The sequence below is a fragment of the Trifolium pratense genome, linkage group LG7, assembly GCF_020283565.1.
Source record: "Trifolium pratense cultivar HEN17-A07 linkage group LG7, ARS_RC_1.1, whole genome shotgun sequence".
In the NCBI taxonomy this organism is placed as follows: domain Eukaryota; kingdom Viridiplantae; phylum Streptophyta; class Magnoliopsida; order Fabales; family Fabaceae; genus Trifolium; species Trifolium pratense.
Genome location: NC_060065.1, coordinates 282,250 through 299,444, shown reverse-complemented (window position 1 = coordinate 299,444; position 17,195 = coordinate 282,250). Strand labels below are relative to the sequence as shown.

The 17,195-nt window shown below is 31.5% G+C and overlaps 2 protein-coding genes across 2 annotated transcripts; both read right to left on the bottom strand.

Moving 5' to 3' along the window:
• Positions 1-169: 169 nt before the first annotated feature.
• On the bottom strand, positions 170-1,473 carry LOC123899625 (rho GTPase-activating protein gacO-like). Its single transcript, XM_045950797.1, has 2 exons — positions 1,393-1,473; positions 170-708 (listed from the first exon to the last, which is right to left on the bottom strand). Exons 1-2 carry the CDS (start codon positions 1,471-1,473, stop codon positions 277-279), a joined length of 513 nt encoding a protein of 170 aa, XP_045806753.1. The 3' UTR covers positions 170-276.
• Positions 1,474-6,539: 5,066 nt separating this feature from the next.
• Positions 6,540-7,550, bottom strand: LOC123897147 (heavy metal-associated isoprenylated plant protein 26-like). The gene is made up of 2 exons (XM_045947660.1): positions 7,334-7,550; positions 6,540-7,189 (listed from the first exon to the last, which is right to left on the bottom strand). Exons 1-2 carry the CDS (start codon positions 7,412-7,414, stop codon positions 6,797-6,799), a joined length of 474 nt encoding a protein of 157 aa, XP_045803616.1. The 5' UTR covers positions 7,415-7,550; the 3' UTR covers positions 6,540-6,796.
• Positions 7,551-17,195: the final 9,645 nt, after the last annotated feature.

Sequence of the window (17,195 nt, the reverse complement as noted above, 5' to 3'; positions counted from 1 at the left end):
TTACTTTATTTATGAAAGATGATGTCTCCATCATACCAAAACTAGAAGAATTAAATGTTGGTGACACTGACATGGATTCATTGATCAGCCCCTAATAAATCTATAGATAATAAGTCCTATAAATAATAAACTTGATAACTAGCACATGCAAGTTTATGATGAGAACCATGAATTTGATCATTAATCCTACCTTGTCTTTGCAATCCTCAACAATTTACCCTAGCCTAATTGATGCCAAGAAATCTTCCATCTGATTCAACATTATATAGTTTCTTGTTAAAAAGGTGAGACATAAGGTAAAGCATAGATGTCTGCATGAGGCAAAAAATAGGCAAGTGGTTGGATTCCTTGTTTGATGTCTGCAGTGCTGCTACTACTACTGCTGACATGTTTGGTTGGATCATTGGAATCATTTTTTGTAGCCAGCCATTCTTCATTTTCAAAATCAGTTGGAACCATTTGCAGCGGAAGAGGAACCCAATTTTCAATCAACTTTTTGTACTCCTTTTTTTCATCCTCTTGAGTAGTACTCATCTTCTTATTATGGGACCTTTTCTTCTCTCTTTTTTCCTCCTTCCTTTTCTTCTTCTTCTTCTTCTTCTTCTTATCATTGCCGTCGTCATCATGGGACCTTTTCTTCTCTTTTTCTTCCTTCCTTTTCTCTTCCTCCTTCTTCTTCTTCCCATACTCTGCCTTCTTTCTTCGGAGCTTCAATATGAAAAACAAGAATCAACAATAAAATTAACCATAAGGTAGCTTCATGATTTCGAGGAATAGCATAGCACAGTTACTTAGAGTCAAGGCCGCCGGCCCAATGTATATTGAGGCTTGAAGCGAAAATTTAAGTTAGAGTGTTAAAGAGGTCATCACTTAAACTGCTTCTACTAAATTAAAAGAATATTTGTCATTTCAAATAATAAAATCAGAATATATAAAAAATGAGTTATGTGATTGCAACTTAAAATTTGTTGACCGGTCACTTTATATAGAATAGATAGATATAATATTGGTTGAAATATCTTCACATAATTTAGTGGGATTCTTGCTAGCACTCAAGATTGTAACTGGTTGTCGAGATCATTATGTGATTATTACTAGTACTTCTTAATTATGGACACTAAATGTAAGCATTAAGCATGGAAGTTACATGAAATTAATAATGGTGATCATTAACTATAGCACAAAGTCAAATGCAATGCAGACCCATTTTCTACAACATGAATTAAATTCCAGTAGTTAATTAATTAAGGCTCAATTTATTAAACACACTTAGGTGAGATTATAGGTATATATTAAAAACAATGGACTTCTATAGTTCATGCCGCAAAATATATGCACAACTAAGTCGAAACAACTTTTTTTTTCAAATATATTTAAATATATCTAAATTACCTCCAATTGTTGTAGGAGTTTGTCACCTCCTAGGCCGTTCTTCACATAATTTGGTGGAGGAAAGGGTAGACACCTAGACATGATTTCAAAAACAAACAACCACTTTTATGTTTCAAATTAAGCACTTAATTCTTCATTGACTGATTAATAACTAGCAATTATCCGAGATTTGTCGAAAATTCTTCATTTCCACACACTTCATTCAATGTCATGGTTATGGTCTTTTTGTTCAATATACCTATAAAAAAAAAAATTGAATTGGAGAAAATCATAGCAAACAAAAGAAAGGAAGGGAATATATATTACATTAAGCTTAGAATTAGCCACACTCATATATTCAATACCTTAATATTATATGAAGATGTGACGTTAAAGTCCCTTAATATTTGAAGAGCATTAAAAGTAAAATCGATGGTTATTGAGCTCCAAGAGAGAAATCGAGTTAATGATGGAAACCACTAAAAGACAATTTGGTTAGGCATATATATATTGACCCTATTTTTTTATTTTATTTTTTAAAAGCATAGAGAAATTTCACCCAAATTATTAAAACATATTGAACATATATATAATTTTGTTCGATGTAAGACTAATCACTCACATTTAAATTCAATTAAAATTAAATAAATTTTATTTTGCGAATATCAACCAATTTATTAATAATAGTGCATATCAATGAGAATAGAATCTATTGTAAGGAATTAGACTCTAATAACATTTTTTTTTTACAATATTTTAATATTGAACCAAAATTTTAATTTTGACTATATATATATATATAAAATCGGGCACATCTCAAATAGGTTTATCACTTATAGAGGGAACCTATAAAAAATAATAGTGTACAGTGTATTATATTACGGAGTATATTACTAGTATTTTTCTTACACACTGAAAAAAAAAAATAATAAAACAAGGAAAGTCCCCTTTTATACTACTTTACTACTTTTGAATCCCTTGCATTCTAAAATTTTATTTCCCCTTTTGCATAGGAAATAATAGGGAAAAATATATATATACAGCAATTCTATTAATATTGGCGGAATATAGCGAAAAAAAAAAAACATTCCTTATTAGTTTGAAAAAAAAAAGGCATGCGTTTTATAAAGCTTGTATTATTATTGTCAAAAATTAAAGTTTGTAGTATTATTTACTTTGATTTTTTTTTTAACATATTATTTACTTTCATTTTTTTATAGGAAAAGCTTGTATTACTTTGACTAATTCTCTCTTGTGTCATTGGCAAGAATTGCATTAAATGCGGTCAGCTACGGTCATCATTTTGAGTTTACCTATTACATTATCGACACAATTTAACTATGTATAAATAAGTCAAAAAATAACTATGTATAATATTTATATAAAATATTTTAAATATATTTTGTTACTAATATAAATATTTAATTTGTTTCTACAAATATTTTCAAAATATTAACTTTTATAAAAAATTTAATAGATAGATAAATATATTTGGTAGAAGTTGTGTATTGACACTATGACTACGTACATTGTTTATGTTACAAACTTTGACATATTTTGTTACTACGTAATAATAAAGACAAATTTTTATCACCCGTGTTTTCTTTCAGTCGTTACCTTGTCAACATTGTCGACTAGCGTTGCCTTGCCATCGTCATCGTAGGTCGTTGCCTTGACATGGTTGTCGGTGTCGCACGACCATATATGTTTTGCAGTCATGGTGGCGCACGACTTTGTGCCGCCGTCTTCCGGTGGTGTGACCTCCATGAACAATCCCTTCATCTCCCCCACCAAGTACTCAAAGGAGGAAGGCCAGCCTTGAAAGAGAGAATGGGTTGAAGAAGAAATAGAGAGAGTAAATGGGAAAGAAAAAAAAAACCCTAAAGAAATCAAATTAAATTTCACTTTTATCCTCTAACTATCACAAACTTACAATTTTGGCCATCTAACTTTAGCCCTATTTGCAAAAGATGGGTCCCCCACTAATTTTTACCAAGTCAACACACATGTTACAACTAGGGGTGGACAACGGGCCGGGTTGGGTCGGTATGGGCTCAAAACCTCAAACCGGCTCAATCCGCGGGTGGAAATCTCTGGCCCATATCAACCCAAAATCTATTAACGGATTGGGCGGGTTGGGTTTAAGCGGGTTACGGGTCAAACGGATGGTTTTATACGATTTTGCAGTCCAATTGATTTTTTTTTCCTGTTTAATTGACATTTCTTTAATTGGCCTATTTTCAAGTTTTTGAAAATTGCTTTTTAGGCCCCCTATATTGCTTACAGGCCCTTCAAACTGACAAAATTATCCTTTTGGAGCATAGCTTGAGAACGGCAATAATTTCGGATCCTAGATTCCGCAATTTAGGTTTTTTCTTTCTTTCACAACAATAGAAACAACCAATTGCAGCAGGCTGGAACAACAACAACCAATCGGAAATGAGTTTTAGGAAGCAAATATGAATTTTAAGAAGCAAAATAAGCAATATGAAGTGTCAGGAATAACAATCAATTCCAGGAAGCAAAATGATTGCACAGAAAAGTTAATGTGCAGCTCGATTTGGACTGCATATTAAATCGAACTGCAAAACTAATATACACATCAACACCTAAGTATCCATTAGACAAGAAGTGGATGAAAATAAATCAGACACAAACCAGAATTACAATGCTTACATTGCCTTTAGACATAAACCATACAAGCTAATTACCCAAACAACAATTAAATTTCACCCAAAAGCTCAAGATCACTACCATTACCGATCAATCATGCAATAGAAATTTAACCTAAATTCAATCAATCATGGAAACAAGAACAGAAATTTAAATCCAAAACACAAACACAAATAAGAAAGGGTTCGAGAATCACAAACAGACACACACAGAAGGGATTGAAACGTAATGAATTTCTGGGTTTAATGTTGTAAGACCTTATTTCTAGAACCACAAACAGACACACACATATCTACAATTTACTAACAAAAAAATAAAACAGATCTATTTTTTAGTATGTTTTTTCATCACAGATCTGAAAAATTCAAACAGAGATTGAAGATTCTCAAACCCTAACTCACAAATTAACAAAATAATTAGTCGAATAGTAACATCAAAAACCAAAACTTGAGAAAAATAGAAACTGAAATAACAAACACTAACTTGAAAACTCTAAAAATTGAAGTAAAAAAAAAAAAAAAAACATAGAAAGGAAAGAGATACAGAGGTTGAAGTTGAAAAAAAAAACTGAGATGGGAATTTGGACCTTTGATTGAAAAACAAATATACTTCCTTCTTCTTGTACATATCAAGATAAATAAAGCAAAAAAAAATTTAGAGTTAGCAAAAGAATTCAAGAAAGGAAAGAGAAACGAAAAAAAGAAAAGGAACAAGAAACAGATGAGATGATGGTGGATGGACGAGAGCGGACGGCGGTGGATGAGGAGGCGGCGGCGGATGAGGTATGCTAGTGAGGCACACTTCTCTGCTAGGGTTTGGAGGAATTACTAGTTGTGGTGAAGAATGAGTGAATGGAGGTGACCATGTGAACAAAAGACTCAAAACGACGTCGTATAGTTATCAAAATAAATAAATAAAATATAATTATGTGGGTCGGTTCGGTTAACCGTGGTTCAAATTATATGAACCGAACCCGACCATTCATAGTCACTTGAAACCGAAAAGTGAGACCCGCGAACCCGTGAACCGCCCGAATCCAACCCATTGCGGTTTTTTTTTTCCGGGTATAGCGGGCTGGGTTGGTTGTGTGGGCCTTGTCCACCCCTAGTTACAACTTACAAGTGACTCACATGCCACATCATCGTGTTTTGCCACGCAGACAATGACTCACCACGCCACATCACTGTCCAATTACTAATTCTGCAAAAATCTGCTTATAACCTTCAAATTCAACATCGTCTATCGAACGCATCGTAACTCCAAATTCGATGAAATTGAAATGTAAACAAGGGTAATTTCGTTAGCTTACCTGACATTTAAATACTATTCAAAATGGAGCTACATGATGAGAGACATGACGAAAATACCAGTAGTAGGTCCATACGATAATTAATGTGGACAAACCTTCACTAAAACGGTAATTAATCTCTCTGTAACTTCAAATTTAGTGGGATTTGATTATGTGGAAAACTAACTCGATTACGGTCATTTTGGTACCGGTTTGGTGAATTGTTAATCACAATTGAGTTTTGTGCAATGTTTTGAAGTTGATGCTCATAAGCAGATTTTGTGCAGAATTTCAAGGGGTAAAATCCAAAGAATTATAAAATAGAGGGGGTAAAATTCCGGATTTTAAAATATGGGGTAAAATTCCGGATTTTAAAATATGGGGTAAAATTCCGATTTATTTAAAATAGGAGGAGTAAAACTGTATTTAAACCTTTTTTTAGTATGCTTAACAAATGTCATGTCCCGAGGACACTTTGTCATGACCTAAAGAAAATATGTTTTTTAGTTTTTGCTTTTTTTTTTAATACAAAAAAGGGTTGATACAAAAGAGGGCCAACAACCCAAATTTTTGCTTTTTTTTTTGTCAAGAATTTTCGCTTTTTTTTTTAAAGTAGGCCAGTGGCAAGAAAATTCACCGTGCCGAGTTCGAACTCGGACTCCTGTACATATAGTGCAATAATTAAGCTACGGGGACGAATTTTCACTTTGTTTTACTATCCAAAAAAGCAACTCGTATATCCATATCCATAAAATATGAGTCCATGAATATCCTGATATAATGCAGCCAATCCCTCCATATCCCATCGATGGGGTCGGGAGACACATTTTGTGGCACATGCGTCAACTTTTAGTTATTATACTGTACCATTTTATCATATCATATTTACTCTAGAAAAAGATAAAGAAGAAAAAGATCTCCATATGTAAAAGTTTTTTTTCTACTAAAATCATTAAATAATTGATGTAGGTAGTTATTGAAGTCATATGTGAACTCATTTTTTGATGTAGGTAATCATTAAATACAAATGAGACTTTTGTTTTCATTTCACACACACACCATATGTGAACTCATTATTCCAGCTAACAAATTTATGGCCACTGTGGTGATAAGGCCGAGACAACTCAATATTAGTAATTAAAAAAAGTAGTTTAATTAAAAATAAATAAATGATTTGGCATGAGTGAGGAGCCAGGAGAAGGAGAAATTGCAGGCAATTGTAATGTTTGATTGAATGAATCAAAAACTGGGCAGTAGAATAATATGACGTACGGACCCAAATAATTAACAAGCTACTACTGGCTGGTGTATGAACATAGATTCCTTCCCAAAAACCATAAATAAAATACTCTCTATTTTACAAACAAAACAGAACAAATTTGGCTAATTGGATCCAAGTTCCACAAACAAACAAACAAACAAACAACAATAACAGACGAAGAAGCAATTAAGAAGTGACATCGATCACATGACAGAACAAGCGGCGGGGTTCTCGTCGCTGAAGGCGGTGGTGTAGCGAACCTCGGTGGAACTAGCACGCGCTAGATGGGATCCAGAGTACTGATTGTTGTCGTAAGTGTTTCTGACATAACCGGAGGGTGCTTTCTTGTCGTATGTACCCTGAGCATATGGGTGATCAACGACATCGTATGGTACATATGGCCATATCTCAGCCCTCTTCCCAGTGCGGTGAGCAATACGCGCCACCACTTTGTTGGGTTCAACATAACCTACAACAGTGACTTTGCTTGCCTTCCTCTCTATATCGACTTTGTCAACCCCTTTCATTCCTTCAACAGCCCTTCTCACTTTCCTCTCGCAACCTTCGCAGTCCATCTTCACTTTCACTTCCACCGTCTGCATAATCATCATAATCTTTTTTATTTCTATTTCTACTATAATAATAATAATAATAATAATAATAATAATAATAATAATAATAATAATAATAAATTAAAACAGAGAGAATAAATGAAATGGATCTGATAATATAATAGTTACCTGCAATTGTTTGCGGTGTTTGTGTTTGGAAGTGCCACCGGAGCAGTCAAATAGGTCAGAAATGTGATCGAGAGCACCCATATTGTTTTTCTCTGTTTCAGATTTGAGATTTCTAAAAATATCTGATTTTTTGTGGTAAGTTACTTAAAACAGTAGTATTAGCAGTAGTAGTAGTACTAAGTGGAGACAAAGACAAGTTACTTACTTACTTGCGTTGCTTGCTTGGTTTGACGACTTTTATATGCTAAACAACAAACAGTGTACACTCAAATTGAGTGCACGTTAAGTCATCTACAAACATACTCCGTCTTTGCATCAAATCTTAGTCGTCCGTGTTAATGCCTCAACCTCAAGGATGTCATCTGTTATGCCACGTGTCTCCGTTCAAATGGACGCGGACAATGTCGTTTTTAGTGTGCAACATGGACTAATGTTTCGTTTGGTACAATGGAAAGAAAGTGGAATGAAACAAAATTATACAAATCAATGCATGAACTTAGACTAACTGTGGTCCAAATTCATGCATTGTTTTGCGTAATTTTATTTCTATTGTACCAAACGGAGCCTAAGTTTGGTAAGATTTTTAAAAACAATTTTTTGGAAATGTAAGAATTATTATTAAAAAGAGTTTGATTTTACCTAATCAGAAGAGTAACCGCGTCCGGCGTTGTTCCGTTCCAACCCCGATGAAGTGGGAGGGGGTTGTGTACCTGCAGGTGCCCCGACGCTTAAGTCAGTTAAACGTGTAGCAGAGGTTTTCTGTGTGTAAGGATACATATTTGACTTCAATACAGAAGTGGAGTATATATAGTCCCCGACATTGGGTCAAGACTCTTGATAGCCATTAATGTCATCAAGTGGCTGTCGAAAAATGGCTGGATAGCCATGATGAGCAGTTAATGCTCATCATTTCGGTAGTCGTCGTTGCGATATGCAGGGATATCACGACCCTTGACCAAGTGTGCTCTTCGTGGGCTGCTCCTAACTTGGGCCTTGCTCGAAGGTCCAAAACAGGATTTTCTCAGCTATTGGGCTCTAGGCCCAGTCTAGAATAGAGTTTAATTAAGATGCACTGAAGATGTAAAATAATTTTACGCGATCATCTAATAAACAACTATTATTTTGCCATGTCATATTAAAAAAGTGGCGTGAAGTTGGGTGACGTGACAGAAAACATGATTGATATCGGTTGACAGCATAATGTTAACTTTTCGTCTAGAAAATAAATTGAGGGTCTAGATTTTGTAATAGAAATTAATTATAAGGTTTTTGAAAAAAAAATGTAAGAATTATTGTTATTGAAAATGAGCAAACTGAAAGGATTAAAAATATTTTTAACATTTTTTAAAAATTATGTACGCGACTGTGTGACTTATAAGTATAGTTATTTCAAGCTTATGCCTGTTCAAGTGTATATTTAGTCTCTCTGTCTTTAATTATAAAATTCTTTTATAAAAAAGATTTAATCGATATGCATCGACGGTATAAAATAATTTTACACTGTTAACCAATATCAACTATGTTTTCTGTCACATCACCCAACTTTCTTGATATGACATGGCAAAATAATGATTATTTATTGGACGATTGTGTAAAACTATTTTACACCGTCGATGAATATCAATTAAACTCTATAAAAAAGTGTGTCTCTATATATAACATCTTCTACAAATTGTTAAATATATTTACTAATCTTTTTCTAAATATATTCCTTATTAGAAACACCAAATTGTTTTGAAATATGGGAAATTAATATTAAAGTGAATACTCCCTCCGGTCCTTTTTATAAGGAATAATTTGAAAAAATCACACAGACCAAGGAATCACATTTAACATAATTATTTTCATTTAATACTCTTATAAATTTAAATTTATTCCATATATACACTTATTTAATTACTCTTTATTCAACTAATTTACTTATTTTTAAATTCTCTCTCATAATAAATAAGGGCATAAGTGAAATTGAACATTTAAAACATTTGAAAATTGGTCAAAGTTTCTTATAAAAAGGACCAAATTTTTTGCCCTAAGTGTTCCTTATAAAAAGGACCGGAGGGAGTAATATATGAATATTTGTGGTTTTGGTCGTAGTGTTATGGCCGGCAGAATGAAATTGTTCCAATGGCGAAGAAACGTGGTTAATATGGCGGTTTTGGCTTCAGGTATGGAGGGGAAATATGTATGTAAAAATGTTAGCACTTCATCGTTCAAGTTAGTATTTGCATGAAGAATATTTTTTTTTAACAAGCCAAAATGAGATATATTAACATAATCAGCCTCCCCAACACAAGATGTACCGACGTAGACTACAAAAATTTATAAAAAGTCAGAGAATCAAAATCATATACAAATCATACAAGGCCCAACAAAGCAAATGATTAGATCACCAACTATGGCAGTTTGAAGCTAACATAATACTTGTCGACTTCAACCCCCTAAATGATAACAGTTTGATCTTGTCCAAAAAATATGGGGCGTGTCTGCTGAGTCTGTGAACAATCGATGATTTCTCTCCATTCATACAACCCAGACGCATGCAAGCCAAATGAGTTGTAAAAATGATCGGCGCGCTCGAGAACTACCTGCTGAAGATGTAAACTGAACAAAGTGATCACACAAGGTAGTGAAATCCGTCAAAGGAATGTCAATCCACGAATGCACTAAATCCCAAAGAGAACCAACAATACCGCAAGAGATGAATAAGTGACGGGCCGACTCGGCCTCACCACATCCAAAAACACAAGTGTGAGCTGTAGGAGATAAGACCCGTCGAGTAATCAGATTCACTCTCGTGGACAACCTGTCACGTAATAAATGTCACGCAAAGATGGAAACATTCAAAGGAAACTGAGGACGTCATATGAGTTTTTCCGCAGCATCCACAGTAACCAAAGCATGAGATATCAGGAGTTGGTATGCTCCCCTAACAGTGTAACCTGTGTCAGGGTCAGGGCGCCACTACCACCTGTCAATAGCAAGAGTCTGCAAGGAAATGTTAAGAAGTAAAGACCGACACTCCCCCAAACATCTGCTCCTCCCACACCCTCAATTGCCTCTGCCACTCCCACCCCTCACCATCCGCACCCGACCCTAAAGCAAACAAAATGTTAAATAAATTGAGTGAATATTGTGTACCTTAGATGTTACAGATGTGCATTTATTTATAGGTCAAACCTTGCATGAGTATTATGGAGAGTGACAATTCTACTACGTTAGTGGAACAAGAATAATACTAAATTAATATTATGCTGAATTCTTATTGGTTAAGGCCATGTACCCCAAGGATGTGTGTCCTTCTCTGGGAGTAGTAATTATAATTATATCTTGGTGATATGTATTGGAGTTTAGTGTCTCTGGTCTTTTAGAGTATTGGACTTTAGTCCAGTTCGAAACAAATAGCATGGTTCAAACACCGGTCCTACATATTACATATAATATCTCTACCAATTGAATTATGTTTAGGGGAGAGTTTTTAAAACTCATTTATAAAACAAGTTTTAAAAACATATCCAAGTCACTATTTTTTTTTATACTCAAGAGACCCACACACACTAAAACGCCCCAACAATTGAACTCACTCCTAGGTCCAGTCTCTCAAAGCTATACAATCTCCAAATAAAAATGAAAAATTGAAGTAGAAAGAAAACATAAAAGGGAGAATGATGAAACCGAGGTTGTCAAAATCGATAATTTACCTTAACTCGTTTTATTTAGGTAAAGTTAAAACATAAAATCGTCGATTTTATCTCATAGTAAAATAATATATATATATATATATATATATATATATATATATATATATATATATATATATATATATATATATATATAGGTTTGCTAATTTAGACTCACCTGAAAACATGAAAGTCTAAGTTAGCAAGGTGCACATTTTCACTTTAGACCAAAACATCATTTTTTACTATTTTAATATAGTTTCAAGATTTCAAGTCAATGGTAGTTTAATAAAACTGATTTGATGTTTTAACATGAAGGTCTAAGTTATAAATGTGCACCTTTTCAAAGTTGAGTAACATGTTTTCTTAAGTTGTCATTTTTTTGATTTCCTATGTTGTTTATTTAGATTGCATATATTTATAATTAAGTGGATGTAAATTAGCAAATGAGTGCACCAACATTTAATAAAATTTATCTAACTAACCCTCAATTTTCTAATGTAAAATAACTAAATGTTAATGTTTTTTTGTCCAAAGAGAAAATGTGCACCTCGCTAACTTAGACCTTCATTTTTTAGGTGGGTCTAAGTTAGCAAACCCCATATATATATATATAGGGGGCTGCTAATTTAGACCCAGTTGGGTCTAAATTAGCAAAGTGCACCTTTTCAGTCGGACCAAAATACTCATTCTTTTTAATTAATTAACCAAATTACCATCAATGGACGCGGATCCAGTGTCGCGCGCGTACCGCAGGACCATGGTTACAGGCCGTTGATTTCCATCAGACAGTCAAGATCTGATCTCATCAAGACTGTCTGATCAATCAGACAGCCCAGATCATCCGAATCCATCAGATTCCAGCGCGTGCACCACACTGGATTACACCCTGGAGAGAGAAGAATCTACTTTTTAAAAGCAGGACACGTGTCGCTGTCTGATTGGCTGTGCGTGATTTTTTTCCATTTAATACTTTGAACTCAATTATTTCGTTGTAAATTAATTTTTTATTTTTCTTTTATACGAAAATTCATAATTTTTTTTTTCTCTACAAATAGAGACTTGGTTCGTTTGATTTGGACACAGAAAAAAAAACCCAATTTTTCACTACCTTAATCTCATTTTTCACTACCTTACATCAACTCACTGAAACCATTCTACCAGAAAAATGGTTTCAGAGTACAAATCTCTGAAACCATTCTACCAGCTAAATGGTTTCAGAAGCAAACACAATTAATAAATTACTCACTGAAACCATTCTACCAGTAAAATAGTTTCAGAGTACAACTATGTGCAACCATTCTACAAGCTAAATGGTTTCAGAAGCAAATAACTAATAATCAACTTACTGAAACCATTCTACCAGCAAAATGGTTTCAGATTACAACTCTCTGAAACCATTGTACCAGATAAATGGTTTCAGAAGCAAACACAATTAATAAATTACTCATTGAAACCATTCTACCAGTAAAATGGTTTCAGAATACAACTATGTGCAACCATTCTACCAGTAAAATGGTTTCAGAACCAAACATTAGTTTTTAATTACCGTTTTATCTCATTTAATTAACTAAAAATAGTTTCAGGTCTCCAAAAATTTCATAAAATATACCAAAAGTTCCAGAATATTATCTACTATTTTCCTGGTATAATGGTTTCAGTGAGTTGGTTGAGTGGTGCGTGTTAAATTACAACACACAAGTAACGTATTTAGTAGACAAAAAATGAAATTAAGGTAGTGAAAAATTGCATTTTTTTTCGGTGTCCAAATCAAACGAACCAAGTCTCTATTTGTAGGAAAAAAAATTTATGAATTTTGGTATAAAAAAAAAAAAAAATTAATTTACAACGAAATAATTGAGTTCAAAGTATTAAATGAACAAAAATCACGCCCAGCCAACCATTGTGTGACACGTGTCCTACTTTTAAAAAGCAAATTTTTCTCTCTCCAGGGTGTAATCCAGTGTGGCGCACGCGCTGGAATCGGATGGATCAGGATGATCTGGGCTGTCGGATTGATCAGACAGTCTTGATGAGATCAGATCTTGGCTGTCTGATGGAAATCAACGGTCTGTAACCATGGTCCTTCGGTACGCGCGCGACACTGGATCCGCGTCTATTAATGGGTATTTTGGTTAATTAATTAAAAAGAATGGGTATTTTGGTCCAATTGAAAAGATGCACCTTGCTAACTTAGACCTAACTAGGGTCTAAGTTAGAAAACCCCATATATATATATATATATATATATATATATATATATATATATATATATATATATATATATATATATTATAATGCACCAATAATTTAAAATTTTAACTTAATTTAAAAAATAAAATATACTAAATCACCATACACGTGTTGGAGAAAGAGTTGTTTCAACTTCCAACGCGACCAACGCGAATAAAAACAAATAGTGTCCAAAATTTGAAGTTTTTTTTTTCTTATATTTATGTCCGGAGGGAGTAAGTGAGGGAGAAAATGAATAGACCAAATGAAACATTGGGCCTCTTTTAAAAAAAATTATAAAAGAAAGGTAAAATCATCTCAAAATATTAAAACCTACGATTTTACACGATTTTACCAATATTTAAATCATTCAAAATCGTGTCAATCCACAATTTTATCCAAAAACGATTTTACTAGCGATTTTAACATCTGTAATAAAACGAGTCATAATTAATTAACTAGTATTTTTGGAGTACGTTACTATTTATTTAAGGATAAAAATAATAACGTTTACATTAAAAATATTATTATCTTATTTTTGAAATATGGACTATACAAATTTCAAAATAATTTTGTTATATAATTGATTTTTTTTTTAATTTATTTTTTTGGTCAAGTAATCTAGTAGTTAGAAATTTCACCATTAAGTGAGATGGCCAAGGTAATGCAAAATATAATACAATGTATGTCTCTGTCAACTGAGCTAAACTCTTAATCTATATATATAATTCCTAAATAGTTGTGGAACCACTAATCTAACTCTAATCCACATAAGTCACTTACATCAAGTTAAATCAGTCAACAATGTCACATCACTTTCTTATATTATATCATTGCCATTATTATTTACTCTTCATATACTCACATCAATAACATTTATATAGATGACTTTTCAAGTTTTTTTTTTTTTGTAAATTTTCAAGTTTTTATTTTAAATAATATTCTTCACATTGTCTACTAAAATTTGATTAAGATTTTAGGTGGACGTTTTTTTTTTTACTTTTCAAGTTTTTTTCTATTTTTTTTTTAAATAATCACCCACATTAAAATCTCAGTCAATTTATTAATTGTCTAACTAATTATTATTTTTTGGCTAAAGAAATTTTCAAATTATTTTAGTCCTAGGATTCTTTTTTCTTTTTTTGGGTACATACATATTCTTGCATTCTATTAGTATCAATTTTGTTGATAATTTACTCTAGATTTCTTTAGTTGTTGGGTTATTGATTTGTTGTAATATACTAATGTAATTTCAGATATATGGTACATAGAGAAGTTTTTCGCAATGTATAAACACATATTGACATCAATATATTATATTTAGATAATTTTTATTATTATTATTATTATTATTATTATTATTATTATTGTTATTATTATAATTTTGATAATAATTATTATTTCAACTTATACAAATAATTTTTCCGCGTTATAATGTAAAATAGCGCATAAAACCCGTGCATCGCACGGGTAAGGGTCTAGTTTTATCTATATATATAAATCCTAGATAGTTGTGAAATTGCCTATCTAAACCTTAATCCACAAACCAATGAAAACTTTTCATTTAGCCACATCATCCACTTACATCCATTTAATGTGGGGTACTAAATCTAATTATTATTATTATTATTATTATTATTATTATTATTATTATTGTTTTGGGTTATTATTCATTTTAATTTTTTTTGTTCATTTTATTATTTTGTGTATTTTATTTTATTTTTTTTCAAAAAAGTTAATGTTTTTGCTAATAATCTTTTGTCCAATCTTTGTAAATATAAGGAGTTGGTCGATTGTCAGGACTACTTTCTAATGTTAGTAAAAAAAAATAGATAAAATAAAATTTACTAATGGTTGTTATGCCCTGTATGATTTTTATCATATTCGATATTTGAATATGAGTTAAGTTAGTTTATCTTTGCTGCAATCAGTTTCAAATTAATATAAATGTCAAATTCGATAATACAGTAGTTTTTTGGTAAGAGATAATGAAGTAGTTTATCCAACTCAGAATCCTCCAATGAGATTTATAATATAAATAAAAACTTATGTTTCAACATCGATTGTTTTTCATGGTCAATTATATGTTGTCATTTCCATAGTTATTTTGAAGAATGAGTTAAAGATATTGCTAATCAATGTTAATGAAGAAAATACCAAAGTAACTTCAAATGTGATGTATAAATAAGTTTTTTAAATGTATAAACATCTATCTATATCTATCTATATATATATAAATCCTAGATAGTTGTCCAATTGTCTATCTAAACCTTAATCCACAAACCAATCAAAACCTTTCATTTAGCCACATCACTTACATTCATTTAATGTGTGGTACTAATTATAATTATAATTATTATTATTATTGTTGTTGTTTTGGGTTATTATCCATTTTAATTTTTTTAAAATTTTTATTATTTTGTGTATTTTATTGTTTTTTTTAAAATAGTTAATGTTTTTGTTAATAATCTTTTGTCCATTCTTTGTGTATATAAGGAGTTGATCGATTGTTAGGACTACTTTCTAATGTTAGTAAAAAAAAAAATTACTAATGGTTGGTATGCCCCGCATGATTTTTATCATATTCGATTTTGAGTATGAGTTAAGTTAGTTTATCTTTGCTACAATGAGTTTCAAATTAATATAAATGACAAATTCGATAATGAAGTAGTTTATCCAACTCAGAATCATGCATTATTCAACGTCAATTATTTTTCATGGTCAATTATATGTTGTCATTTCCAAAGTTATTTTAAAGAATGAGTTAAAGATATTGCTAACCAATGTTAACGAAGAAAATACCAAAGTAACTTCAAATATGATGTATAAATAAATAAGTTTTTTAAATGTATAAACACATATTTAACATCTATATCACATTTAGATAACTTTTATTGTTACGATTATTTTGATAATACCTATTATTTCAATTTTAAATTACTACTTATACAAATAATTTTTTGACGTTATAATATAAAATAGAGCATAAGACCCGTGCATCGCACGGGTAAGCGTCTAGTATATATAGTTCCTAGATAGTTGTGCAACCACTAATCTAACCCTAATCCACGTCAGCCACTTATATCCAATTAAATCACTCAATAATGCCACATCACTTCTACTTACATCATTGTCATCTCTATACACTTTTTCATATGCCTACATTTATATATACCTATGACTTTTCATTATACACTCACTCAACTAATAATAATAGTTTTTACTAAATTATACGCACTAATTAATCTTTTATACTATATATTGAATTATAGTGTCCAATTAAGAATTAAATGCACAGTGTATGAGTATGACCACAAACCGTTTTCATAGTGACATGACAATTTATGGATTACCAACTTATTTTGGTAGATGCAATAGGATCCATTGTAATCTTTTCGAAATGTATAAATACATCTTAAATATCTATCTTATATTTACATCACTTTTATTATTATTATTATTATTATTATTATTGTTGTTATTATTATTATTATTATTATTATTATTATTATTATTTTGTTGTTGTTGATGTTATTATTATAATTTTTATAATACTTATTGTTTCAATTTATACGAATAATTTTTCAACATTATAATATAAAATACCGCATAACACTCGTGCATCGCACGGGTGCTGGACTAGTTAATATCTAAAAAATACTGGTTATCACTTTCCAAAAAATTAATACTAGTACTATATTTTAATGTATTGAGATGACAAATTAATACTACTACTATATCTCCATTGTCTCTTTTGTTATAAATTTAATAGAATATTAACGAACAAAAAACTCATACAATGACTATCAAATTTTTTTAAAAAATGAGATATATATTAATAAAAACAGTCTTCCCAACACAAGGTGTGTACCGAGATAGGCTACAACTATTTACAAACAGTCCGGACAAAACCATAAAAGAAATCATACAAGGCTCAAACAAAGCAAATGATT

What these genes read in the sequence shown, in the direction of transcription:
- LOC123899625 (XM_045950797.1), bottom strand. Translation starts at nt 1,473, where the DNA reads ATGTCTAGGTGTCTACCCTTTCCTCCACCAAATTATGTGAAGAACGGC. An exon ending in AACTCCTACAACAATTGGAG is followed by an intron (nt 709 to 1,392) that starts GTAATTTAGATA and finishes TTCATATTGAAG; the next exon opens with CTCCGAAGAAAGAAGGCAGA.
- LOC123897147 (XM_045947660.1), bottom strand. Translation starts at nt 7,414, where the DNA reads ATGGGTGCTCTCGATCACATTTCTGACCTATTTGACTGCTCCGGTGGC. An exon ending in AACACCGCAAACAATTGCAG is followed by an intron (nt 7,190 to 7,333) that starts GTAACTATTATA and finishes ATGATTATGCAG; the next exon opens with ACGGTGGAAGTGAAAGTGAA.